This window comes from Drosophila navojoa, chromosome 4 (genome assembly GCF_054131105.1).
Source record: "Drosophila navojoa isolate 15081-1374.11 chromosome 4, UAZ_NAV_1.0, whole genome shotgun sequence".
Lineage (NCBI taxonomy): Eukaryota > Metazoa > Arthropoda > Insecta > Diptera > Drosophilidae > Drosophila > Drosophila navojoa.
The window spans coordinates 13,561,991-13,589,514 of record NC_142892.1 but is presented as its reverse complement, the minus strand read 5'-3'; the positions used below and the strand labels follow the sequence as shown (position 1 = coordinate 13,589,514).

General features: G+C 40.4%; 1 protein-coding gene and 1 long non-coding RNA gene across 5 annotated transcripts; both read left to right on the top strand.

Annotated features, from left to right (window-relative positions):
- Positions 1-1,261: 1,261 nt before the first annotated feature.
- On the top strand, positions 1,262-26,501 carry dsb (scavenger receptor class B member debris buster). Of its 4 annotated transcripts, none has more exons than XM_089259278.1 (8): positions 1,262-1,483; positions 14,158-14,431; positions 21,987-22,078; positions 22,145-22,302; positions 24,311-24,452; positions 24,516-25,229; positions 25,300-25,425; positions 25,499-26,501. In XM_089259278.1, exons 2-8 carry the CDS (start codon positions 14,167-14,169, stop codon positions 25,880-25,882), a joined length of 1,881 nt encoding a protein of 626 aa, XP_089115404.1. In that variant the 5' UTR covers positions 1,262-1,483; positions 14,158-14,166; the 3' UTR covers positions 25,883-26,501. The 4 variants fall into 4 exon arrangements, with proteins under 4 accessions (XP_089115404.1, XP_089115403.1, XP_017957473.1 ...); XM_089259277.1 differs by having other exon boundaries at positions 1,262-1,490; XM_018101984.3 differs by lacking the exon at positions 1,262-1,483 and adding an exon at positions 5,348-5,895.
- LOC149091422 (uncharacterized) lies at positions 21,039-21,407 on the top strand. The gene is made up of 2 exons (XR_016196672.1): positions 21,039-21,222; positions 21,279-21,407. It is a non-coding gene; the product is annotated as an uncharacterized LOC149091422 (long non-coding RNA).
- Positions 26,502-27,524: the final 1,023 nt, after the last annotated feature.

The following is a 27,524-nucleotide window of genomic DNA, read 5'->3' as shown; positions in this document are numbered from 1 at the left end:
TAAGTAGCAGCAATGTAACGCTTAGTTAGGCAACAGATTGCGCTGAAATGTGTGTTATATGCAAAGAGTGAGCTCCTGGCAGAGGACAATAATAGAAACAAAACTGATTTAGGGGATGCCAGCGATTTAGATGCGCTACAAAATTAGCGAAAGGGTGGCACATACGATGTCATATAAATATAGAGCTGCATTCCAAATGCGATTAGCTGACGCAATAGAAAACACAATAAAAATGAGAATGAACATTAAATTCGTTTTGGTCACGTGTTGGACTTGCCAAGGAACAGGAAACTCGAAAAGAAATCTGAAAAATCATTTGAATATATTTAGCAAATCCGAGTGAAATATTTAATAAGAATTACAAGAGAAAAGCAATTAACGGACTGCCACAAATTCAGATTGAAGGCCTGAGGCCCGAGGCGCTGCAGTTTTTAATTAGTCCGGTAAATGGCTCCACTGCCGTTATACACTTATCCATTGGCTATCCAGTGGCCGCATTTCTGATGGACACCCGGCGTCTGTTTCTGAACGCAACTCAACTGCGGCTCAGCTGCCGCAGCAGCAACAACAGCAACAGCAGCAGCAGCAGCAACATTAGCAGCAGCTCCGATATACAAAGTGCATCAGACTTTTGAATCCACAATTTAAATTGAATTTGCATCACTTTTTTTTTTCCTGGTTTCCCTTCTGCTGCTCTCTGTTTGCTTAGATGATTGTATCTATATATGTTGTTCTCATTATTATTTGCATTTATGTTTTTGTTGATTTCCATTTGATTGACATTTTGGAGGCAGCAGCGGCAAGGGTTGCATTTACATAATTAATTAATTGAGCCACAATATTTGTTTTTGATATGTTTGACAGCATTTCAAAGCTAAAATATTTAGCAAAATGTAAACTAAAACTCGGATGCTCATCATATCTACAGCCAGAGCGCTCCGCACATAACTGAGCATATTTGTAGTCGCACACACACACACACACACACATGTAGACATGTATATGTATATTCGCATAACGACAGGTCAGTCGCATAGTTCAATTAAAGCATATTAAATATGAAACAAGCACAGGAGCGTAGTGCGGGTAGAATGATGCGCAGCCTATATCAAAGATTTTGGATGATTACTTATTCTACTTATTTATCAGCTATAAACCACTCTTTAGTTCTTCCTCACTTTCTGCTCTACTGCTCAGAGTCAACTCCGCTCCCGTTCAACTCACTTAAGCTGGAGAAATCAGAATTTCTATGGAAGCTCTCTCGCTCTGTCAGTCTGTGCAGCAGTTGAAAATGAAAAGTCGTGAGATCTTGTCAAACGAAAATGTCAGTGTTAAATGAGAGGCTCAATAAACAATTAGCGCAAGCAGAGAATGAGAAAAAAAAAAAACTATTGTGCACTAATTGAACAACAATCGAAGCATAATTAACTGACGGCCATGTGGATAGCGCCGAGAGAGTTAATTATCGCAAGCGCATTAACAGGTGATGGGTAAGTCAATCTGCGTGTGTGTGCGTGTGTGTGTGGTAATTGAATGCATGATTGAGAGGCAACAACTGCAAATAATTAAATATGAGTGCAATAAATAAAACGAGTTTGTTCGCGCGCACTTTAGTCCGTTTTATGGCCCAATTTACTAAGGGGCTAAGGTCAGGTCGGCTATAGCCAGCAGAGGGCAGCGTATTGCGAATGGCTTAACGTGCTCATAATTTCGTATACAGTTAGCCAAAGAATGCGTTTTGAAATAATATTACTGAAGCATTAAAAAGGTTGAGACAGGAATGATAGACACAACCTTTAAGCATTATAACAAAAAGAGTTAGGATATCAGCCCGTAGGCATAGGCAAATTATATCAATAATATCCATTGAAATCTAAAGTAAATTGCTAGGGTATCTGCTAGTTCATCACTCAAATCCAGACAGTTGTATTATTTACATTACCTACGTCATTTTATTAAGCATTATGATAATTCGTTAATTAATTATACTACGCCAGAATCGAAGAAATACTGGAAAATTTTCACTACAAAAGTCAAAGCGTAAACAAGATATTGAGAATATATTGCAATATAATTAGATATTCAGTTTCTTCTGTAAATCGTATGTATAATTTTACAGCTAAACCAGTTTGTAGAATTTCAATCATTCAAATATGACTAGTCGCAATAACTAAGTCATTTGTTAAGCGCTAATTGTTAGTGAACTATTAAAATTCATCATTTGTAGGCCAAAAACTTTTTATTGCCGCCCAAAAGTATGCAACATTAAAATCGTAGCTTATTAACATAAGTGCGCATAGCTAACAGGCTGGCGAGCATAATATAAAGAGTGCTGTTAACGTTAACAGTCTATGTTATGAGTGAATATAGAAAAGGGAAAGTATGGAAAGAAGCATTTGGGATGAGTTAGTTTGCATGTACATACATATATATATTATTATATATAAATTGAATTACTTGCGCTTAGGCAATATTCATAAAAATGAAATGTGTAAACAGCTATGACAGTTAGTGTGACCTAGCATCAATAAGGGTGTGGCCAGAATGTCAAGCACGGCCAAACAATAACCGAAACTACAAAGTCTTTAACCATCCTTCACATTCAGAGTTGAATCACCTGCGTAAACAGGTATCGGGCTGAAGATCGAGAGATCAAATGGCAGCTCAGTGCCAAACTTATAGGAAATCAGGCAAGCGACACGTGAGAAATGACCTAGCCAACAGATATGATATGTGTATGTCTATATATGCTATATAGATATTGCTAAAAATATATATGCTATGCGCTGCAATAAGTTTTACACGCTATTTAATTACTCAAAGCCCGAATGGGCCCATAAACGGGTTTACACAGCAGACATCAGACATCAGACATATTTGACCCGGTCTGAAGAGGGCCGTAATTCACAGACGGCTGGCTTAGAAGGAGTTTGCACAGCATTTACGCTGATTTCTTAACTTTTGATTTCAATTACCATGCGAAGGACAACATTTTAATAGAGCTTTTGTTTTCGCCGAAATCTTGGAAAAGGCGTTGATATGGAAATAATTACCAGCAGACTTTTATTTATCAAAAGTACACATACATACATACATATGCATATATGTGTGTGTATATGTTTGTTAATGTTAGAATTGACTTCTTTCTTGTAACTAGCTTTAAGTTGTTTTAACATGAACTTGAACCACATTTTAACAGGCAACTGTTAAGTCAAACATGCCGTTAACTAATCACCCATAGAGGCTGTTTTTCTGCCCAGTTTTTTTCTGTTTTTGTTTTAGTGCTACACAAACTTGAACTTGCCTGTGTTATGGGGCTTTGGTCAGCTGCAATAGCCCAGCTCCATTAAACTGGAGCCCTACCCTGCCCTACCGCGCCCTCTGGCCTAGCTGAGTGCGAATTGAGCTGTATCCAAAGTATATACATATATATGTATATAATATGCTTATATACTATATTTTACTTGTCTGGCCATAGCGACATCTTCTCTTTTAATGCGAGTTGTGACCTTTTCTGCTCAACAAAAGCACACTAACAATTATAATTATAAACAAAATACATTTAATTTTTATTTTTGTATATTCGCTTCACGAGTGTAATTAACTCATTCTTGTCAACTAAAGAAAAAAAAAACACACACACTCACACAGAAATACAAATAGTGCAACCTTCGTTGGCTTATTAGATTAAGGTCTTTTATGCAGTCGTAAGTGCAGTAAAATCCTTGTGCCTTATAGACATATTGACAGACTGACTGACAGACAGATATATGTATGTACGTCTAGCCATAACGGTTCACAGTCAGTTCCGAGCTGGTTCGCATTGACTCGGTTGAACTTTTATAAACTATGAAAAAGCACTTCTTAACGCTTGATTTCACTTTTGTTGCTGAAACTTAGTTGACTTTTCAGTTGAGAGTTTGCTTAAATTCTTCAAGTGCTTGAGGAACTTAAACAACGTGCTAATGATAGCTATCAGCTATTGGCCCAAAGGCAGCTTCCGCTTTTATGCATGCGCAGCTCGGCCCGAACTGTTATTCGCTTAGAATAGAACTTTGCCTGGCCGTATGCTAATCAGTCAACAGATAGTTAAGATCGAGTATTTTAATTGATTTCCAATGCATATCTGCAGCCCCTACATAAATATTTACTCTTGCATAAACTATGGACTTAATTTCCCTCAAGACATGTGGGAATAGGAATTCTAATATCATAGCAGCGATCATTGAAGTTTATGTTGCATTCAGCTGTCGCCAGCACGAAATTGGTATTTATCTCTTAATATAGCATGCTATTTATTGATTCTCAATTCAAATTGTTCCTGCTCATAGAGTTTGTATAGATCTACAAAACAAGAGGCCGTTCGAGAGGTCTGCTATGGCTAACTGAGCGCGACCGAGCGCTTGATCGTTTGTTGTTAAAAGTCTAGTCAATAAAAAAAAATAATAATAACATACAATTGCGCGATTTGAGCTTGAGAAATTTTCCAGCTCACATTGAGGGCTCTACTGTAAATTACTTAAAGTACAGAATTTTCGCAATCTCATAGCTGTTGCCCTTCGTAGTTTTCCAACGGCTCTGACGCCAACGAAGCCTTGGCTCAATCAACGTATCGCGTAATCACACTTCATTAAATGCATAATCGACGGCTGTCGCACGAAATATCCTTCAGGAATAAACCCAAAATGATCATGGCGAAAGGTAAACAATGTAGGAAGCAATTGCTCCACTCAATGTTCAGCTCTTCAAGTCGAGATGTGTTTACGGCCACTAAAGTAGAACTACAAGGCATATATTTAAACGCAAAGTGACTCAGCATATAAAGTGCTACAACAACAACAACAACAACATCAGCAGAAACGGCAATAAATGACAATAACAAAAACAAAAACAAAAAATCCCCTGTACATTCTGCACGAACGAGTAAAGATCAACAAAAGGAAAACTCAACACAGCGTGCTTAAGCCCAAAACTCACCAGAGCGCAGCAGGCGCCGAGAATGCTGCCGCAGTCAACTGAGCGCAGAGCGCAGAGCAGCGCAGTGACGTCGCCGTGCGCAATAGCGAGGATAGAGCTGAGCTGAGCTGAGAGCCGTTTAGGTGCAGCTGAGAACGCAGCGCAGTGCAGCGCTGCCGACGCGACGTCAGCTGTGGTGTGTGGATTGCCAAATTTTGGCGACGCGTCGCAGCGCGAGGATTGCGCCAAGTGATATAGCCTCACACACACACACACAGTAATCACACATGCACAGCCGCCGCTCAAGCAAAGATTTGCACACACACACACACGCACACAAGCATAGCCAGCGATTGCTGCTCGGCTCAGCTGTGCCGATACTTAGTCGGCGTCGCGCTGCTGTCGCGCTGACTGCTGCCGCTGGCGCTGGCTGAGCTGCGACAGCGACTTAAGTCTTGGGTTTCGAACAAAAACGTCTTGCGACGCCGTTCGTCCATTCATGCGAGCTTTTCATTTCGACGCGTCAACTTCAACTTTAAAACGACACACGACACATGCTCGGGAACAGTGCGCGATCGTCTCTAGTGTGTTTGAGTTTCGAATTGGGTTTCGGTTTCGGTTTCGAATTGAATTTCGATTTTGATTTCGGTTTCGGTTTCGGTTTCAAATTTGTTGTGTGGTGTCTGCATTTGCACCATTACATGCTAAAATGTGGCATTGCGCATGCGCCCAAAGCTGCTAAGGACATGCGAATGCGTTAACAAAATTCAATCAGCCGAATGACAAAAGTTCTATGAGCATGCGGATAATTGGCTAGCTTCAAAAACAAAACTAACAGTGAAAACGCAAAATAACTAAATTCAAGCTCTAAATTAAAAAGCGACAAGCCTGAAGTCTTTCGGATTAGCAGCTGAGCAAAGGATTTCTTGATATTGTAAAGTAAGTTTGTGCTCAACGAGGCGTATACGTAATATATGCAACTGTGAAGTGCGAACTGCTGAATGCATATGTATATAGAAATACTTATGTGAAGCAATGTGTGAAATATAGAAAATATATTGAGTAAATATGAAAAGTAATGAGATAATAATAGATCTCTCTCTTAAACAGTAGCACACCATTTCTGGTGAGACAATTGTAATCGCACTATCCACGCTAACTGCAAATGTTTACACATGTCAAACAAATCGAATTGATGATGAGCAGCCATGTCAATATTCCTGATTGATTAATCAATCCCTTTAATCGGTTTAATCACACTTATCTAAGCGCAAACAAATTAAGTCGACTCACAAATCAATACAGATCTTTTGCGCATCGCATACGCTCGTTAGTGATAACTAATTATAAAGCTTAATGGGCAAATATTATGCTGTGCTTACAGAACAATCCAACAGTTCAACTTTGAGACTGGACTTTTCACATCTTGAATTCGAGTGCCTAAAGTCTTGTTTGCTTGTACTTTATAGCCGTTGTAGTGTGTGTAGAGTTTGCTAATTATTTTGTAGTTCGCCTCAATTAAATATTTAAACAATTTGAGTATTTTTTTTGCGACTACTGCAAAATGTTGTGCAACATATTTTTATATTATTATTATTATTTTTTTTTTCGTCTTATATGTGGCCATTTCTTATAGATGAAGTCGTTGTCATGCGCTTTTTGTGAACTCTTGCAAATATGCAACCGCAAACACGTAGCACTGATCATGATCATGTTCACGATCATGATGATCACGTTGATGTTATTTCCCCCCGCGCTAACCTAGATATCTAAAAGTGGTTTGCATATGCCCTAAGGTCAGGTCAATGTTAAGGTGAAATGAACAATTCGAAAACTATGTGATGGGTGTCTGGCTTTTATGTATGTAGCTCGCTCCTCTCTCTCTCTCTCTCTCTCTCTCCATCTCACCGTCTCCCTAACATATATCACACACTCGACTTGCACCCCAAAAAAAAAGGCAAACATTGTAGCCATAAAACATGCCGTTCTTTTATGGCCAACAGTTACAAAATAGCACAGAAATTAACTTAAAAATATGTAAGTCAATGTCAAGTTTGGGTTTTTAAAAATAATACATATCTGTGTTGGCGTTTAGGCACAGCCACAGCAACAACAGCAACAGCAACAAGTGTGAAAAGCAAAACGCAAAGAAATGCTAACTTCGATTGGGGTGTGTCGAAAGTACGCACAAATGCTCGAAGGTTGAGCACCAAATCTGGGCACTTGAGCTCGAGCGTTTCGCATCGTTTGTAGTTCAATGCACGCATTGACATTGGCATTGATTAGCTGCAGAAGAAGAATCCGAAACTTACTCTGGGTTTTACTGTGTGACACATCAGAGCTCGGCTTATCTCCTCTAACTGGACCCATCAATATCAGCTGTTTTACCGCTAACAAAAAATTCCACAATTGAGTTTCGCTTTCAAACGCCACAGACAACAATTTTCGTTTTGCTTTGCGCTCTTTTGCCCACTTAACTTAACGGCTAAAAGCCCAGCAGACGGGCAGATGCCCACCGAATTGGCCAAGACGAGGCACAGAAGTTGTCTTAATTAACCATAAACTGCAAAATGGTTAAGTGCAACAGACGTCACCAAAGAGTTAAGGCAACAATAACAAGACAAAGTGTTTGCTTTGTTGTTGGTGTTGTTGCTGCTTTGGGTTTTTTTTGGCATTTTGGCTTTTTTCTAGCCGTTAAATTGATATATTGACATAAGCTTGTGATTCACGGCGTTGTTTTTTTTTTTTTGCACACATGTTGCCACATGATGTTGTTGTTGTTGCTGTTGTTATTGTTGTTGCTAGCGGCATAATTTGCTAATAACCTGAATGTACAATATGCTCATATGCTTATAGATAGGTTTATATAATATGCGGCACGCTTTTTAATTGCAAATTGATTTGCCTATTGATAAGCGCAACATTTTTTCATTTTTTTTTCATATTTTTTCATATTTTTTCGTGGGGCAGCAGCCCATCAATCGCCCCAGCGACAAACGGACAGACTGGCAGGCAGACAGCTAAGCAACGGCAATCAAAAATGCTGTGACTTAGGTCAGGATTGAGTTAGGATTGGCTTCATTGTAGTATTACTTGATTCGGTTTGCTCTTATGGCCACGCTTCGTAAGCGGCCTTCGCTGCGTCAGTTAGCCTCACTTCAGGCAAGAAATACGTATATATGCTTAAATATATATATGTATATGTAAGTAGCTCGTAATTATAATAAAAACTGCAACAAGGATTGCTGTTGCGTTCAGTTCAAACCAAGTTAAATCGTAAGAGCCAAAAAATAAAATTCTGCAACGCAATTAGAGCATTTAGCAAAATGTGTTAAAAGCGCTCAGCCAAAAATGGTTCGTAAGCCAAACCGCTTAGATGCAGAGAGCGAGAGAGCGACTGTGGGAGAGAGATGAGGCGAGGCAGAGAGAGAGAGGGAGAGTCTGGTTGGAGGAAAGAGAGAGATGGCCAGTAAACGTATAAATTACAAAACACAAGCAACGAGCCAGACGCACAGGCAGCGCTGCCACAGAGGCAGCAACTGTTGCTGCTGCTGCTGCTGCCGTTGCTGTTGCTGCGGACTATTGAAAATATAGTTTGCCAATAATTTGCTGAAGCAGACACGCTTCAATGATTTGCCACGGTAGCCGAGAGAAGAGCGCGTGAGCTGAACCGCGAATCGCCAAGCCAAGTTTATAAATTGGGCTTATAAGCCATTGGGCTATAATCGAAATAAAAGAGGCAGAAACTGCAACAGAAGCAAAAGGGGCGTGGAAGACAAATATAAGGTAGCTAGAAGATCTTGTTAATAGTGATTAAGTGAGTCTTGAAGTACGCAGCGCAGCAAACGCGTGAAGTCTAGCCAAGCAGAGAAGTTTGCTTAAAGATTTAGGAGCAAGTGTTAAGCTCTGGGCAAATAGAAGCTATTATACAATATGCTAAAGACTGGAGCGTTAGTCAGCGTTTCTTAATACTAAATATAAATAACAAAATAACAAAATGAACTCTAGCTGAGCTGCTATTTCGCAATCGAGCGAGATATCGTAATAGTAATTATCTTATCTCTGATCACTGTAATATTCCTGCTTAAAGGCAGCCGATATATCAAATTATGCATGCTGAGCGCAGATCTATAATTAAATTTATTTCCGTTAGTTCAATAGTTGCTGTCCATTGGCGGAGTTCAGGTAATTCACGTCTCATCTTGGCCTTTCACCCAGCTGGATGGATGTCAAGTTCGTTGCCTAAGTCTTTTGGTTTATATTTTTGCACTTGCTGCGCATTGCATAGAAAAAATAAAATAAAGAAAAACGCGTGTCTGTTAAATAACTTAATACAATTGATTTTATGCTGTTGGTTTTGCCATTTTTGGAGAATAATTTGATGCGCTCGAAGTGTTGCCAATCCAAGTTAATTGAGCACAGCGAAACAATTTACATGGCTCAGATGACGACTGGCTCGGGCCAACAGAGCAAGCGAATATTTGTAAGAGGCGCCTTCGGGGCTTGCGTGATACATATACATATACGTATATGTATATTTAATTTTGGCATACGCAAAGAAATTGCCATATCCATAGGGCCCTTAAAGTTCATACCCCTAATGAATACCCAAGCGATGTGTAAGCTGCAATTACAGCTAAATACTTATGCTGGCCCGTCTGTCTGTCTGTCTGTGTGTCTCTCCAACTGTCTGTCTGTGGGCTTGTGTGTAGCGGAAACTTCCGCACTATTGGGGCGTTTCAATGTCAGCAGAGCCAAAGATGAACGAACTTTTGAGCCAGTGCAAACATTTCGAACAAAATTCAGAAAGTTTCAGTTATATGGGCGCCCAGTCCGTTTCAATAATTGCATACAATTTGCCAATCAACGCGTCGCAACGATGCCACTTATGATATGTGGAGCCCTGCAGGAGTCCCTTTTGTGGGCGCTTCCTTGGCATTGGCTTATGAAGCCATTTAAGTGCCAATCCATTCACTCCTCTCTCTCTCTCTCTGTGTGTGTGTTTCTTACTCTGTAATCAGGCAAAACATTATTGAAATTTTATATTCTTATGGGAAATAAGTAAACGCAAAAAAATTAAGTAAAAATTTATTAAAAAAGCATAAAAAACTGAGACGACGTGCCGTGTGTCAAAAAAAAATAAAATAAAATAAAAAACCGCAGGAGAGAAAAAGTCAAATTGACAACAACAACAAGAAAACTGGATGTGGAACAGCTGTCACAAGAGAAAGATAAATGGCGCGTGACCTTCGCGCTGCGGTGGAGCTGCCGCTGGATGCTGTGTGTGAAATTGATCAAAAACGAGCAAGCGACAGCGCGAGATAAACAAGTGCACAAGATGACAAACCACAAAGACGACAATGGACACTCGAATTGGCAGCTACTGTAAGCCGAGTAGCGACAGCAACTGCAACTGAAACTGCAACAGCCGCAGCGGCAACGGCAGCTGCAGCAACAATAGCTCAATGAATTGGCAATACTTTAAAGACATTTATTGATGAGAGACAGGGTGAAAAAGACAGAAGGCAGAGACAGAGATTGAAAAGAGAGAGAGAATAAAAGAGAAGTTGTGAATATTGAGAGTAAAATTAAGACTGTGAAAGCTATGGAAAGGAGGGAGAGAGTAAGGTGGAGAGGAAGAAATACCTAAGAGAGAAGTAGTGAGGGTAACTGAGAGACTGAAAGATAGAGGAAAGGAGAGAGGGAGAGAAAGACATAAACATACTCAGAAGTCGATGAAGAGGGAGAGAGCTGAAAAAGTGAGTGCAAGAGTAAGAGATTGAGGAAAATTTAAAGATGAAGCTTTGAATTTCTTAAATCAAACTCCAATTAAAATACAAGTGCCTAAATTAGATCAGAATAACATTTCTCTTTCGCTTCAGTTTATAATTTGAGTCAATTAACTTTTCTCAGACTCTACAACTTCTATAGCTTATCATCAACTAAATAAAAAGGACGCCATAGTCTATTTGCCAGATTATTTTCGCGCATGCTCAAATACAGGCGCAGCTCTTGACTCATGCTTTGCCATGCGCACGACACGATTGCATTAGCCACATCAACAATAACAATAAAGCAACAAATGCAACAGGTGTAAACGGGCAAGAAGATTTTGTTTGGTCTTTTTTTTTGGCAAATGCCAAGCAGCCACAGTGGCTCCGTGGCTCGGTGGCTCGGCGGCTCAGTGGTTTAGTGGCTTAGCAGCTAAGTGGCCTGTTGGCCAAGCAACCTACTTACTTCTGGCTGGAATGGCCCGTTTGGTGTGTCTGGTTTGCTGCTGCCGCTGCTGCTGCTGCTGCTGCAGCTGGTGCAACCGAAAGTGTTACTATTACCAATGAATGAGCTGGCCAAAAGCGAGACTCAATATCGTCATCAGCTGTTGCCAATGTTAGAAAGCAGCAATTGGGAGCTGTGGCCGGTGCTGGAGCTGGAGCTAGAGCTGGAGCGGGATAGTTGCAACATGGTGCGGTTGCCGCCATATGTGCCCGACTGGTTATATTTGGGTCAATAGATTTTGTATTTATGCAATTTCGCAATATTTCGCTGTTGTTGTAATTTCTTTATTTACGCAAATGTTTGAACTATTTTTTAATGATTTCTAGACAGTTAGTGCGGCTATCAAGAGCTGTTGGTTGGATTTGATTTGTCGTTCCCCAAGAGACGAAAGAGGAAGCAGGGAGTGGGAAAATGGCAAGCGCTCACGTTACATAATATGCCAAAGAAGCAAAAGCAAGCAAAAGCAAGCACAAAGCGCGCAGGCAAGAAGAAGAAGTCGAGGCGGCTCTGGCGGCTCAGATGGCCAGGTGACCAAGTCGTTGCCGGCCGAAATGCCGGAGTCAATGTGTGAAAATAGGCAGAAAATTGTCGAAACGTGTTTCAGTTACAGTTTAGAGCTGGGCGGATCGTTGCCAATCGGGGCTGGCATATTGTCTTGGGGACCTCTTAATGGATTGGCTTTAGCGACGCTTATGAGCCGCAAATTGCGGGAAAGCGTTTCGCTGTTCGCTGCTCGCTGATTTACGTTCGGTTAATTGGGGTGTACGAGAGTACGGGTGGAAATGCTGTTGACATTAAATGCGGCATGCAAAAACATTTCCAAGCTCCATTCAAATCCGATTGACAGCAATTGTAAGTGTTACCATATTTTGATACGCGGCCAATGGGCCATAAGAATGCGGTCTTTAACTGGGTCTAGTGCGCCCCACAAGGCACATTGCACTGGACAACGACTGCGAAATTCGTCGAGTCATTCCTAAATTATATTTGATACTTGGTTAAGTTCAACGAGGGTGCTTAGCTGCCTTCGGCAAGTGCCTTTGTCCACTCTTTTATTTGCTTGACTCGCAAATAGTGTTAGTCATTCTCTCTTTAGTTTTTAATATACTCAAGCATATTGCATGCAGGGCCAACAGGGTGGAATGGGTGGAAGGGGGGAAGCATAGCTATGCGTTTAAGGTATATGAGTAAATAAAGTATGCATATGCCGATTTATATATATATTCGTTCTGAATCAATAAATGAATCAGCCTATGTTTGCTTGTCTTGATTTGTCTACAAATATATATTTTATCTTTAAAGCTATACCATTTTTTTATGGAATTCCAACTCATTTATGTAGCTAATTACAATCAGTATGTCAACAGACTCTTAAGTTATTATTTATATATATATAGTGTACTGTAAAAACTCCAAGTTTTCATTGACTTTTTTAGTTAATATGAATTAGTAAACATATATTTCTCATAAAAACTACAGACAGTTCTTAATATCTTCATTTAATTAATTTAATGTCAGCATGCCTTGAAAGTATTATTAATCCTTTTTGACAGTTGCTTATGTGAAAAAGCAGTTCTCTCTGTTTTCCCTGCAGACCTTGCGGTGCTTCCTGTTCCCTTCCTTATATATCCTTGGCATGCGGCTTGCATATTTCCTCATTGCGCAAATGTTGGCAAATTAAAACTGGCCTTAATTATTTTATGCTCATTAAGCGCAGCCAGAAAACCCAAAAAAAAATAAAAAGAAGTAAAAAATGTTTGCTCAGCTGTTGGTATGTTTTTTTTTTCCTTTGCGTTTTCTCGTCTCGACTTGGCGCAAATTAAGTCAGATTCCGCAGCAGAGAGCGCTTTTGAACTTGGCCCAAAGCAGTTGACAAAAATAAAAAGCAAAACTCCAACTAAATGTCATTAATTGTGTTTAAATAATTGTGTGCTTTACACAACATTTTGTTCATAGCTTTAAAATCGCTCAATTGTAGCAGAGCAGGGCAAAAAGAGAAAAACAGCGAACTTTTCATTTAGTTATGGGCTGTTATGTCAGACAAATGATTCACTTCGCATGCATCGAGATGAGCTACAGATCGTTGAGGCTGACACTCGTCGCTGCTGCATGGCACATAAATTATGAAAGTTTTGTTTTGTTTCGTTTCGTTTCGTTTTGTTTGGCTGGCAAGTTCGTTGCCTGAGTCTTTCGTTTTTGCTTGTCATGGCAACGCGATGGGTCGTGCGATTATTCGTGCATGCAAACGGATTTCAGCGAACATTCTGGCTGATCTTAGGCTATTAGTGAATTGACGTAGCCAGACTGGCAGCTGATTACCATTTTCCATTTTCCATTGCCCAGCAAGTTGATATCTCAGCTACGACTGCATTTGCATAGAGAATAAAAAATATCTAGACACGTAGCAAATGACAAATGTTTTATTTTAATTAAGAAAAAAATACCCTGCATACTCAAATGGGGGTATATTTCACTATTAATGAGCAACAGCCGTCCAAGTTTTCGTATTAGCTAAGGGGTATCTGCCAGCCGTGCTCACTCTGTCGCTCTGAGCATTTATCACGTTGAGCTAACCAGGCATTAAACCATTTGTTTGTTGTTAGTGCGCTTAATTTATGGCACGAATTACTGGGGTTTCTGTAATGCCGGACATTCTTAATACGTTCTATGAGCGGCGTATGACTTAATTGAGATGGAGCGACGCGTTGGAGGGCATCCATTGAGCATTAGACGGACTTATTGAACTCTGCACCTAGAAAGTCCCCCAAACTCGAATTAAGCATTTTGCTCAGATCGCGAGTGACCCCATAAAGACAGAGATTAGACAAATTAAAATTTAATTGCTTGCCATAAATATGTTGTTGACTTTAAAGCTAGCCAGCCCAAAGCTAATTCTCTTGATTCTATTTCCATCTCACTTAACAGACTTGAATTATGGGCTTAGAAAAACATTATTTGAGATATGGACGCACGGCGAGGGATCACCTGCTTGACTGGGCCACCTGTGGGCGTGCCGCGCGACGAGCGCAACGGCAACAACAGCAGCAGCAGCAGCAACAGCAATTGCAGCCACAACAACAACAGCAACAACAACAAACGCTAGGGTCAAGCAGCACGGGGCGGCGTTCACGCCCTCATGTAACACACAGAGGAACGCCGCTCTCCATGCTAATATCTCATGGCATTAAGATAAGCAACAGTAAGTATTAACTATGAGTGCAAGTCATGCATGCGCCAAGCTACCCAACTGCCTAACTGTTCAATAAAACAGCAGGAGTTAATGGAGAGTAAATTAGTTCATTGATAACAATTATACAAATTATTGAATATTTAAAATTTAAATATATTTATTGGCTATATTTATTTAAACATAACGCAATTTATTTGAAAGTTCTTCAGAGCTAAGATTTGATTTTATATACAAATTGAATTAAATATTTTATAATCACAATATTTTGGATCTTAAAAAAAATGTTTTATTTATTTTTTATATTTTTTAAAATTATTGAAAAATATTTAGAATTATTTTACATTGCTATAATTTTACTCTTTTGGAAAATTTTAAATAAATGTATGAGAAATTCAATTAAAATTCGTTTGTGCTTAAAAATTTTAAATTTTAATTTTACAACAACGATTTCCCTTCAAATATATATATAAATATATATCTTTCATTAATTTATTTATTTGTTTTTTTTTTTTTTTTTTTTTTTCTATATTGCTTTTTGCCCACAACATAAATAAAAATTAATTATTAAATTTTTATCATTAAACGCGCAATTAGCGCGCCTAAAGTCAATATCAACTACGAAATTGGCTGAGTTTTGTTAACTGCATTTTTGTTTTATATATTGTGTTGTTGTTGCCTTTTGGCTGTTTACTTGACCAAAAATAAAAGCCAAACAAGTTGTGCGCCACTTTTAACTTGTGGGGGCTAAAAGCCAACAACAAATATATCAAGTAGATAAAATTAAAAAAGAAGAAAAAAAACGAAAACGAAAAAACAAAAACAAACTATTGCTGCTGTAAGTTTTAAGCAAAACTGGTCATCCGAGAACTGCAACTGCAACTGCAATGCAAAACGAGTCTTTGGCCAAAAATACCGACTAATAACAACAACAGCAACAACAACAACAACAACAAGGCAAGCAACTGCTGCAGACTTGAAATGAAATTATAAAGCAACATCAACATCAACCACAACAACGGCTCAAACTAAGATTGAAATCAAGGAAACGGACACAGAGAGACAGAGAGAGAGAGGGACATACAGACACGAGACTTGCCTAGTTAGCCGCGTTCTGTGCAATTGGCGACATTGCGTATACGCCGAGTGAGCTGCTGCTCATGTCGTCGACGCAGCCAAGTGTGCAAACAACAACCATGGCCAAGAACATTGAACACACACACTCACACACACACACACATACTCTAGCTCTCGCTCATTCTCTATGTCGCTGGCTGTCTGTTTGCTCTCTGAACTTGGCTTAGACACATTATATAAGACTCGTATCGCTTTCGGTTTCACTTGCCGTGTTTTCGTTTTCAATTTCATTTGACGTTTTTGATTGCCTTCATTTTGGGCAAGTTCTCGCTGTCGTAGAATAATATTTTAAGCGCTTTGCACTTGAGAGCGCTATTCGACGTACTTTATAGCCACGTTTGCACTGTCTTGCTATTGGCTCTGGCAATTAGCGACTGCCAGATGAGGCCTGACATTTTTTAAATACTTCTCTATTACGTGTGATCTGATAACAGTATGCCGGGTCTTCATTTCAGTTTTGGTCCGTTAAATCCGCAAGAGAATACAAGTATTTATCTCATTTTCAAAGTCGACAGATGTGATGCCCGTCGAGATCTGTGCGACTGTTTATTGCGCACTTCATAATGATGCGAAGGTTTCGTTTCCCACTGAGCAGGTGTCAAGCTAGGCGGAACAGAGCAAACATCTTCGAAATTAAGCTGCTGTATCAGTCAATCAATCAAGCATTAAAGTCCCATTAGCCAAGGCGATGATACAGAGGGGGTTCCAGGAATAAGCTGCCTCATTCGCCCGCCCTCTTTTCCCTAATTACATTCAGAAAAGCGCTAGCCACTCAGCAGACTTTCAATTGATTTGGTGCCACTGTGCTTGGGCAATTCTAATACCATGCTAAACAGGCTGGCTGGCAAATAGCAAAAGCCATTGGAAAACGCAAAACAGAAGTGAGGCAAAGGCGAAATATCAAAAATTCGCAATTGAAAAGTCGAAGCGGGTACTTAACTGGCCACTGCAATGTTGTCCGCTGCAACAACAACAGCAACAGCAACAGCAACAACAACAGCAACTATTAACTGCCAAATAGTACAACTAACAAATACATGTACACACTCGAGTCGTGTACACACAAAGCAAATATGAAAATGTTGCCAAATCAATATACAAGACCTCAAGAGGCCCAGTCCGAGCAGCAGCCAGAGCCAGCGCTTGAGTCAGAGCAGCGAAATACCGAAATCTGAAGCTGCGAGTGAGATAAAAAAATAAAACTGAGTCGGAGACGGCAACGGCGACTGTTGAGTGAGTGGAGCACAGAGCGTGGAGCTTGGAGCGGATTGGCTAGCTCTGGACATGGATTTGAGCATGGGACACGGCGTTTGTGGTCAAAAAATGAGCGCTTGACGGCATCAAGAGAGTGAACACAAATTAACACAATTAAGCAGCCAAGTTAGCAATCACAGCTGGCCAATTCTAACTGCGACTCAGAGGTGGCCTCAGCATTGGCTGGGGAGGCGTGGGGCGGGACGCGGTGTTTGCCGAACGGTCTGTGTGCGCTGCACAAACAGAAATAGGCGCGGTTGCTGCTGCTGCTGCTGCTGCATGAGCAGCCTCCATGGTTGGCAAGAAGAAGTCTCAGCTGGCTAGCTGCACTGGCCAAAGCTCAGATGGAGTCTTTAGCAATAACAAGTCGCACTCAGCGCTTGCCAGTGTGCGTGAGTCTTATATAACCAAATGTGAAGTTGATTCAGTTGATTTAGGCCACATGCAACAGATTGAGCAGCGCTCTCAAAGCATTCTCTCTCTCTCTGAATCTCTGCCAAGCGCATTCCTCAGATTTATATATTGTTGTTTTAAGGCTAAGCCAAATGTAGAAGCGGTGATGGGTCTGATTGGATTCTGGTTTAGGCGTCTGACCAGAGCAGCCTTTTGCTCTGATTTACTCTTATACATAACTCTTATACATATATTCTACAGCATATCCCTGTCACTGTCTCATTCGAAAACCTATTTTAATTACTTCCTTAAAGCGCTGTCCAAAGTGTTTCCTGAGTGGATCCCTGACTCACAACTTAATTGTTGCTGTTCTCTTTTCTCCCATTCCAATGTCAAGTTCAGTTGTTCTTTTATTGCAATTGCCCAATTCGCATGCCTTGATGGGATTTCTTATGCGGATTTCCCAGACCTTTCGCTTTCTACAGCATGCCCTCGTAACTTTACAGCTACTTAAGGTTGTTAACATGTTACTGCTTAATGGTACACCTCCAAGAAAAAAACAAGATCAAAAAAATAAAATAAAAAAAAAAAACAAAAGGAATCGAAAATTTATAGTTGCATGCGTTGCGATCGGTTGTAAGTGCTTTAATTAAGGGCCAATATGCGATAAGTTAAAGGCGCAATTGCCGAGAAGACACGTCCAGGGCACAGTTAACCGGTTCCGGAACACATGTATGCCTGGTTAATTGGCATCGAATCTGGCGATCTCCATGTGGATGCAAATTGTGAGGCGTATGCGGTACAAGGAAATGCCCACGCCGGAATGCCAATCCAAGCCAAGCCAAGCCAGAACGAGTCAAGTCAAGCCAAGTCAAGTCAAGTCAATCCAAGCCAGACCAAGTCCATTTCCTTAAGATAAGAATTACAATAATTTGCTTAAACAAAAGTGTTTACAATGTGAGGCAATGATATCGGCGGCACTTGAGAGTCAGATCATGCTGCATTGTTATTGTTGTTGCCATTGTTGCCATTGTTGTTGTTGTTGTTGGGGGACTACGCCGTCAACCAGTTTGTGGCACGTTCTGAGACGAAATCTGAGCTTAATTGTTTAGCTGCAAGCGTTGCAAATGTGCAGCTATTGTTGTTATTGTTGTAATTGTTATTTCTGCTATTATTGCATTGTTGCATTGCCCACAATTCCGCGTCTATTCAAAGCTAGCTGCGATTTGTTTTGTTACAAGCGCGAATTTTAACATGCGCCTGCGAAATGAATGCCACGAGCAGCAAAAGTAGCCAAAACCAGCCAAACATAGAGCGTCGGCATATTCGCTATCATTAGAGCCAAGTTTAGCTGGAATTGTGCCTAACCAATTGCCATTTAGCCAGTGGTTCCTTCAGAAGTTCACGGCATAATTGCCAGAGTTCAGTTCGGGCGGATGGAAGTCAGAAATCAGAAACCAGAAACCAGATACAACGCAACGAGAATTTTGCATGCTTAGCTGTAATTTTCAGCAAAACGAGCATGCGACACCCGTGTCAAGTGGCCAAGGCCAGAGGCGGAGTCTAGAGGGGAGCAAGAAGTGGGAAAGGTCGAAGTCTGCAAAAGAAAGCACTGCATAAGCACGAAAGAATCGGCCCAGTCGTATATTAACTAAACTCCCTCCCCCTTGACTCCGCCACTGGCAACCGCTGTAATTCCAAAGACTGCGCACATTTTACAAGCAAATAAAGCCTTTTCCGCTAAACCGAATGGTAAATATGCTAGCCAAAAGCTTAATCGATTGCTAATACAATATTATCGGCATGGCTGTAATAAACTTATGCGGATGAAGTTAAGGTCAACTGCTATCAGCTCTTATCAGAATCATGTTGAGCTTGGTAAACAAATCTTTGACATGAATGACCACTTAAGCGTTATCGCATTCTACGAACAAGAGCATATCACAGCCAAAATAAATGTAATTTTATACGAGCACAGTTTGCTTAGGTCCCTTAACAATAGGAAGTTCAAGTGCGAGTATTAGCCGTGAAACATAGTTGAAGTTCAATGAAGTCGAAAACGGAATGAAGCATGCTTAAGGGAAAGCAGTTGGCAGTATGACCAAGCACAGAAGGATATATGTTGGTAGTAGAAGAAGGAGAGAAATTGAAAATAATTATACATATATTCAATATTTAAATATCAAAAATTAATTAATAATAATGCAAATAATAATAATAAAATAATGTTAATAAAAAATTAACTTAATGTAAATAATAATAATAAATAAATAATAATAATAATAAATAAACAATAATAATAATAAATAAATAATAATAATGATAAATAATAATATTAATAATAAAAAATAATAATAATAATAATAATAAATAAATAATAATAATGATAAATAATTAATATTAAAATAGTGGAAATAATAATTAAATAGTATTACTTAAATAGTGAAAATTAAATTTTAAAAATTAATTTAATATAAAATAACAAAACTATTACTTTAAAAAAATGATAGTAAAATAGTGGATTCTATAAAATTTTCCTAGGGATATCAGCACATTTTCCATATCAATATTTACTACATAAACAGCGTAGAACAAAAAGATTAAATATATAAAATCTGTAAAATACGTAGTGAAAGAAAATATAAATGAAATACCTTACTCCTATACAAACCTATGAAATATATTCGTGCTCACGTCTCATATTGCCTGACTAAGCCAATGGAGTATATGGCTGGCAGCGTATTTAAACAACGTGCTTCACAAATAGTAATATTAACAACAAAAACAGCTTCTTACATGCAACAGCAACAGAAACAGCAACAGCAAATCCAACAACAACAACTGAGAACTCAGCATTATTGTCAACGGCAGCAGGCGCTGACGTATCAATTGTGTGCCAAATGTTTATTGACCATGTCGACCAGCCCATGCAAGCGTTGTCAATTGCAGCAACAAGCAATCCATATACAAACACACACACACATTCATAAATATAGATACCTATGTATATGTATATGTAATTATCGATATATATGAACTAATAACGCAACCAGATGAAGCCAACAGCAGGCAAAAGGCAAAGCGAAAAGTCGATAAAAGTAAACGAGCTTTAAATACTGCGATCAGATTGTGCTGCCTGAGCTTCCCTTGACCTTCAGTTTGACAGCTGCCCCAAAAAAAAAAGTATATAAATATGTTGTATATAAGCCAGGCCAGAGCAGGCCAGGCCAGGCCAGGCGGTTGCTAAACTCTCAAAATTGTGTGCTTGATTTTATGACGCTTTACGTAACTTTCTCTGCCTCAATTTGTTGTTGACTGTGTTTTCTTTTTTGTTTTTTTTTGTTTTTTTCGTATTTTGTGGCACCGTAACTTTTCAGGGTCAATGAAACGCTTGAACTTTGCCGATTTCTGGCTGCACAAATAATACAATTATCGCGCCCATAGCTCATCTCTGGCTTATGATTTACGATCCCATGCCAAGTTGCAAAAATTTCGCTAGCGTTATCGAAATGCTAAAGCGACCGACCCAAAAATTGCACGCCATCAATAAATCAATATACATATACATATATGTATATATGTATATTATTTATTATAAATTATGCTAAGTGCTGGACCTTGCACTTTTGATTCTATATAAAATGCATTTGGATGGTTTTCGGCGATTGCAGCGCGTGTGGCCTGGCCTGGCCGTGGCCGCAAGTGCATTCAGTGCGTTGACTGTTTTAGGGGGGCGCGGACCGGTGACCGACCAAACTCGTTGGCATTGCATAGAAATAGAAGCGTAGGACGGCCACTGCCACGCCCACGACGACAATATGTCAACTAGGTAATGGCAGATGGGCAAATCAACGAGTCGCCTAAGTGCATTGGCCCATTAGCAAAAACGATTCGCAATCGAATATGCATCTCATCTGGCTGATAAGCGAAATTAAATCATCAACTGTGCAGCAGAGTCAATCGTAAACCATTCGCAAAAACTTCAATTTCGATAAGTCGGCCAAGAGCATGATCAGGGTGTGAGTGAGTGACAGCCGTGAAATGCCAATGAAACCAAGTTCGTTTTATGTTCCAGCTTAACTCAACGCGCAACTGAGCAAATCAGGGCAGATCAGGGCAAGGAGGTGTGGGGACAGTGTCGGGATCAGAGCTGAGCTCGAGTCGCGTGCGTGACACGAACATAACGAACTTACATAAGTGTAAACAGAGCATCAGGCTTAGTGATTCAATCAGGCAATGACTCTCAAGCTGTATGAATTCTCTCTATCTCTCCCTCCTCTCTCTCTTTTTCTGTCTAGGTATTAATCTTTCATACTTTTTCTTCAGAATTTAGACTGCAAATATTTTGTTATTTAAAAATGGCAAATACATTTTGACTGCGCCCCATTTGAGATTTAGTCTTAAACGGATGTGAATACATGAGATAAGCAATGCACTAAGCATATATGTATATTCTCTCCATGTCAACTTGTATTTTTAGGCGAAACTCACACTGTTTATGGCAAATTTCACTCTGTGTACGGGAAAAGGTACACCGTATTTGCTTAACTCTAGAAAATTCTATTTAGAATGACGTATTCTTCGCCAATATTTGTTCGCGTCCATTGAGAATATACCAACAACTAAAATCGGCTCTGTGTGCACGTCACAACTTTTACAGGCCAAATATTTATGTGCGAGGCTATAATTGTAAGCAAAGATTTACAATGTGAGCTAAGGGCTAAAAACGAATCGCTGACCGTGACTAACTATGTATAAATATTTGTATTTGATTTACTTTCAGATAGACTAGCTGTGATAATTATTGGTATAGTGACATTAATCTTAGGCATAGTTTTATCATCCATACCATGGCTGGATTATTTTATACTAAAGGTAAGTTCCAGCACCCTCCCTACCATGTAATCCCATATCTAATTGAAGCCTTTTTCATTTGAGCAGAATTTAAGGCTGTGGAATGATACATTAAGCTATCATTATTGGCAGAGACCCGGCGTCATTCGGCTGACCAAGGTCTACATCTACAATGTGACCAATCCGGATGGCTTTCTCGGCGGCGAGAAGCCCAAGCTGCAGGAGGTGGGTCCGTTTGTCTACAGGTGTGTAAACCAAATGCAGCATTAAATAATATGTATACAAAATATTTAATAGAGGGGAAAGTGGTTACGCCTTTTGATTCTCGATTTTCGAAACTTATTATATTCATAGGTAATACCCACAATTTCATGGCAGCTTTACCTAAGTGTTCTCTGGTCACGGCTCGTTTGGTCAATATAAAAATACATTTATAATATGTATATAGTTTTGAAATTGAGTTTAATGCGCCTAATTATCATAATTGTGCTAAAAGAACCCAAAATGTATACTGAAATCTTAAACAAAGAGAATCAAGCTAAGATTATGGGCAGAGCTTATTTTCGCTTTTTATAGATGATTCTTGAACTTTGTGGTCAGTGGGCGAGATTAAAAGTAATTAAGTAAATTGTAAATACATATTAATGCTGCGCATTAATTGAAATTTCAGATTATGACTTTGATTGATTAGCTCAGTCAAGTCTTTGGCCCACTCGATTCCAATCGAATCCAATTCACGGCAATGCAAAATAAATTGCAAACAATTTAAAAACTTTTCAATTTTAACACTTCGTAAACTGCAATTATTTTGTGCTTATGGAAACTTGCCACAGTCTGAGTTGCAGTTGCCACTGGCTGCAGCCATTGGAGTCGATTGGCTGACAATTCACGCCTAAGCGCAGTTTGTTTTTATGTTTATTAATAGAGACATCCAATCGAAAACTCAAAATAACAAAGCACCAAATATCAGAGCAACAAATGAGAGTGGGCTGCCGGAGCAGGTGTATCTGAGAATATGTTATGTTTGACAAGTTGCGGGAACGCCCAGACATTAAACCAGTTCAAATGAAGGATAACGCGACAAGATCAAGCGACTGCCGATTAATTTGAAACAAATACTTGTACTAAAAGCAAAGTACTCTAATAAAGCTAAAAATGTGTGGCAGTGCGAAATATCGATGAAAAATATATCTATATACAACATATTCTATATTAGAATAGGTGAGGGATGCAGATACAGATACAGATACAGATACAGATACAGATACAGATACAGATACAGATACAGATACAGATACAGATACAGATACAGATACAGATACAGATACAGATACAGATACAGATACAGATACAGATACAGATACAGATACAGATACAGATACAGATACAGATACAGATACAGATACAGATACAGATACAGATACAGATACAGATACAGATACAGATACAGATACAGATACAGATACAGATACAGATACAGATACAGATACAGATACAGATACAGATACAGATACAGATACAGATACAGATACAGATACAGATACAGATACAGATACAGATACAGATACAGATACAGATACAGATACAGATACAGATACAGATACAGATACAGATACAGATACAGATACAGATACAGATACAGATACAGATACAGATACAGATACAGATACAGATACAGATACAGATACAGATACAGATACAGATACAGATACAGATACAGATACAGATACAGATACACTCCAATATAGATATTAATCACTGCAATTAATTGTCAACTGCTTGAATTAAAATGCAATTAAGCTGCGACCACAACTTCATGATGATTTGATGGATTAGTTGAAGACAACAACAACAACAACAAGCAAACAATAAACGTGGCAAACACTTTAAATCAACATCAAATGACAATGCCGTTTCGGTAGCTGCTGAAACCGCCACAAAAACGCCAAAGCGTTTGTCATCTCATTTGGTTTCTTGTTGTTGTTGTTGCTGCTGCTGCTGCATTGTATTTGTTGTTTTCTCGTTACGTTTCTTTGGCCACATTTCACCGACGAACGCGAAAAAAGAACTTGACATTCAGCTGGGCTGGGCCGCTGGCCGTTGTGGAACTTTTTTGGTTTTTCTTTTATTATTTTGGGTTTTGATTTTGGTTTTTGGTTTTTATGGCCAATGTCCCTGACTTTGAGCGTGGCACGTGCTGCGCGCATACGAGATACGATTTACAATGTGTAACAATCTGGCCCATCTTTGCAGGGAGGACATGGAGAAGGTGAACGTCAAGTTCCACGAGAACAACTACACGGTGTCATATCAGCATAAGAAAATCTTACAATTTGTTCCTGAATTGAGTGTCGATAAGAATACGCCCATAGTCACGCCCAACATACCAATGCTGGTAAGTGCGCCCCACTCACAGTCTATCCCTCCCTCTCTATCTCTCTGTTTCTATCCCTCGCAGACCCTCACAAGTCTGAGCCCCAAGCTGGGCTATCTGCTGTCCAAGACGATATCGATAGTGTTGACGGCCGCCAAGCTGAAGCCCTTCATCAATGTGACCGCGGACCAGCTGGTGTTTGGCTACGATGATGCGCTGGTCAGCCTGGCGCACAGATTCTATCCGAAGCACATGCGGCCCATGGAGAGAATGGGCCTGCTGCTGGGCCGGAATGGCACACTGACCGAGGTGTCCAATATCAAGACGGGCTACCAGGGCATGGAACAGTTTGGCTACATTGACTCACTGAACGGCATGGATCACCTGCCGCACTGGAACGAGGAGCCCTGCACGAGCATTGCCGGCTCGGAGGGCTCGTTCTTTCCGCCGCGCGACATCACCAAATCGGATGTGGTGCACATCTACGACAAGGATCTGTGCCGCATCATTCCACTCAGGTACGTGGAGCGTGTGGAGAAGGACGGCCTGGCCGCCGATCTCTATCGGCTGCCAAACAACTCGTACGGCGATTCGCGGAACAATCCGGAGAACAAGTGCTACGACACGAACGACTACGAGGCTGTGCAGGGCCTGCAGAATATCAGTCCATGCCAGTATGGCGCGCCTGTCTACATCTCCAACCCGCATTTCTACGAATCAGATCCGCAGCTGCTCGACGCCGTCGAAGGTCTCCAGCCGGAGCGCGAAAAGCACGAAACCTACTTCAAAATACAACCGGTAAGAGATCTCCCTGAACTGCTATTCTAGACATGCTTCCTGATTCTAATGTCGAGTCTCTAATGTCTAGAAACTTGGAGTGCCGCTGGAGGGCAAGGTGCGCATTCAGCTCAATCTGAAGGTAACGCGCGCCAAGGACGTGCATCCAGTGCGTGATTTTCGTGACTTTGTGTTCCCCGTCATGTGGCTCGAGGAGGTGGGTCACCTAGCTGCTCTCCATGAGCTCTGGTCCGATATTATCGTTTCATATGTGCTCATTCGTTTTGCAGGGCATCTCGGAGCTGACGCCCGCCATCAAGGGCTGGCTGTACCTGGCCACGGTCATAGCGCCGCACGCGGTGCCCATTGGCTCCTATCTGATGATCGTGGGCGGCGCCTCGGCTGTCATTTTCAGCTTTGTGCGTGCCTATCAGAACTTTGTGTTCGCACGCGATCCCTCGCTCGAGATACTCGAGATGGGCAGGCGCTCGCTGCGACGCGGCAGCAGCTTCATTGCCCATCAGCAGCACAAGCTGATGATCCACCAGCGGGACAGCTATGCGCTGCTCCGCACCCATATGCCGCATGCCATGACCGCCTGCCTCGATCCGGAGCGAGACAGGGACGATGTCCAGCCGATAATTGACTGTGCGGCGGGCATTCAGGAAGTTTAGCTATAATTAACATATATGTAATCTGTAAGTGTGTGTGTGTGTGAGTGTATGTATGTATGTATGTGTGTGTGTTTGTGTGTATGCCTGTTTATTAGCTTTAGTCACATTCTGGCCAAAATCGTGGCATAAACAGCTGCCAAAAGGATAAGCAAAACAAGACGGTTTCGTTGTTACAGGGTATTCTTTAGTCGATTCACTTCATTTGCACAGCTGAGTGCAGCAATTTCACAGTTCATTTTTCATGCAACCAAATGCCAAATCGGGTTTGCTAGTTATACATATACATATCTATATACATATATATATATGTGCATATGTGCATATATATTCACATATCGTTAGATCTAGATATAACTGTATATAGTTGTAATTCGCAACTTGTTTAAGCGACGGAAATAATTCACTAGTCATTTTTACAATGTGAAAAATGCAAGCTCGTTTCTAGTTTTACGCTAAGTTAGTTAGCTCGGCTAAATTAAATTCCTAATTCTAATTTACATTTAACTAGTATTACGTATACGCATATTGAGATATATATTTTTAGGCAGCGGCTCTTACGCACCATTTTTATACGATTTTTTGTATATGCAATAAAATGTACAACGTTTTTTATCTGGCATTCCCCATGCTGTTGCTTTCTAGAGCTGATAAATCACAGACAGCACTCGAATGGTATGGAACTGCAGGGAGCATAAAATGCCAGACGTTATTTAGTAGTAACTGCAAAGCCAAGGCAATTCGTTGAGCATAGCCTGTAAGAATGTGTAAGAAGAGAGGGTATGAACAGCTGAAGTGACAGCGGGGCGAATAGAGAAAGCAAGCAGTAGAAGTGTTTCGAGATCTAGAAATGGAATCTTTGCTTACTTAATGTATGTAGGTACTTTAATTTGTGATTTAGAAAGAACATTTCAATAAACTTCAAAAAAATTTCCTCAAATCCTCGTGTAAGATAAGATAAGATCTGCAGAGCAACTGCTGGCCATATATGCCCCATGGAGCAGCCTTTAGCTAGTTCTGCTGTAGCTTTTGATTGACGCAGTTTTGACTTTTGCACAATTCTGCGAGCTACGTTTGCTTCCAAACAACACACACTCACACACAGGGCTCGCATGTGCTATAAATTATGTGTGTGTGTGTGTGTGTGTGGGAGAGGCAAGGGTAAGGCAGGCCCTTTGTTTTGCACAAGAAATAAAAAACAGGCACAAGAAATATGATGTGTTCGCTGCTCAAAACTGAAGAAAGAAAGCTGAAAGAACAAAAAAGAAAAAAAAAACCCAAAAAAAGAGGAGAACTTGGCTGGCAGCCAGGGCCAAGAGGAGCGGGGAGACGGCCAGAGGGGCCGCTGGCATCAGGAACTGCTTTTCGGGCGGCTATAACAAAAGCATTTTCATTTCATTTCATTTGGCAAAAATGTTTATACAAAACCAATTTTACAATTTTCGATTCAATTTCTGCAACTGACATTTCACTTAAACGAAAACCTTAAAGGCGCAATTCATTTGGCCCCGCCCAACGACCCTTTGACTTTGCTGTTGCTGCTCGTGTTGCTGCTGCTCGGTGTAATGTAACTGAAATGTGTATGTAGGCGCGCGCGTTGTGTGGGCGTGGCACGTTGGCTTAACTGCAACGCCAAAGCTCAAAT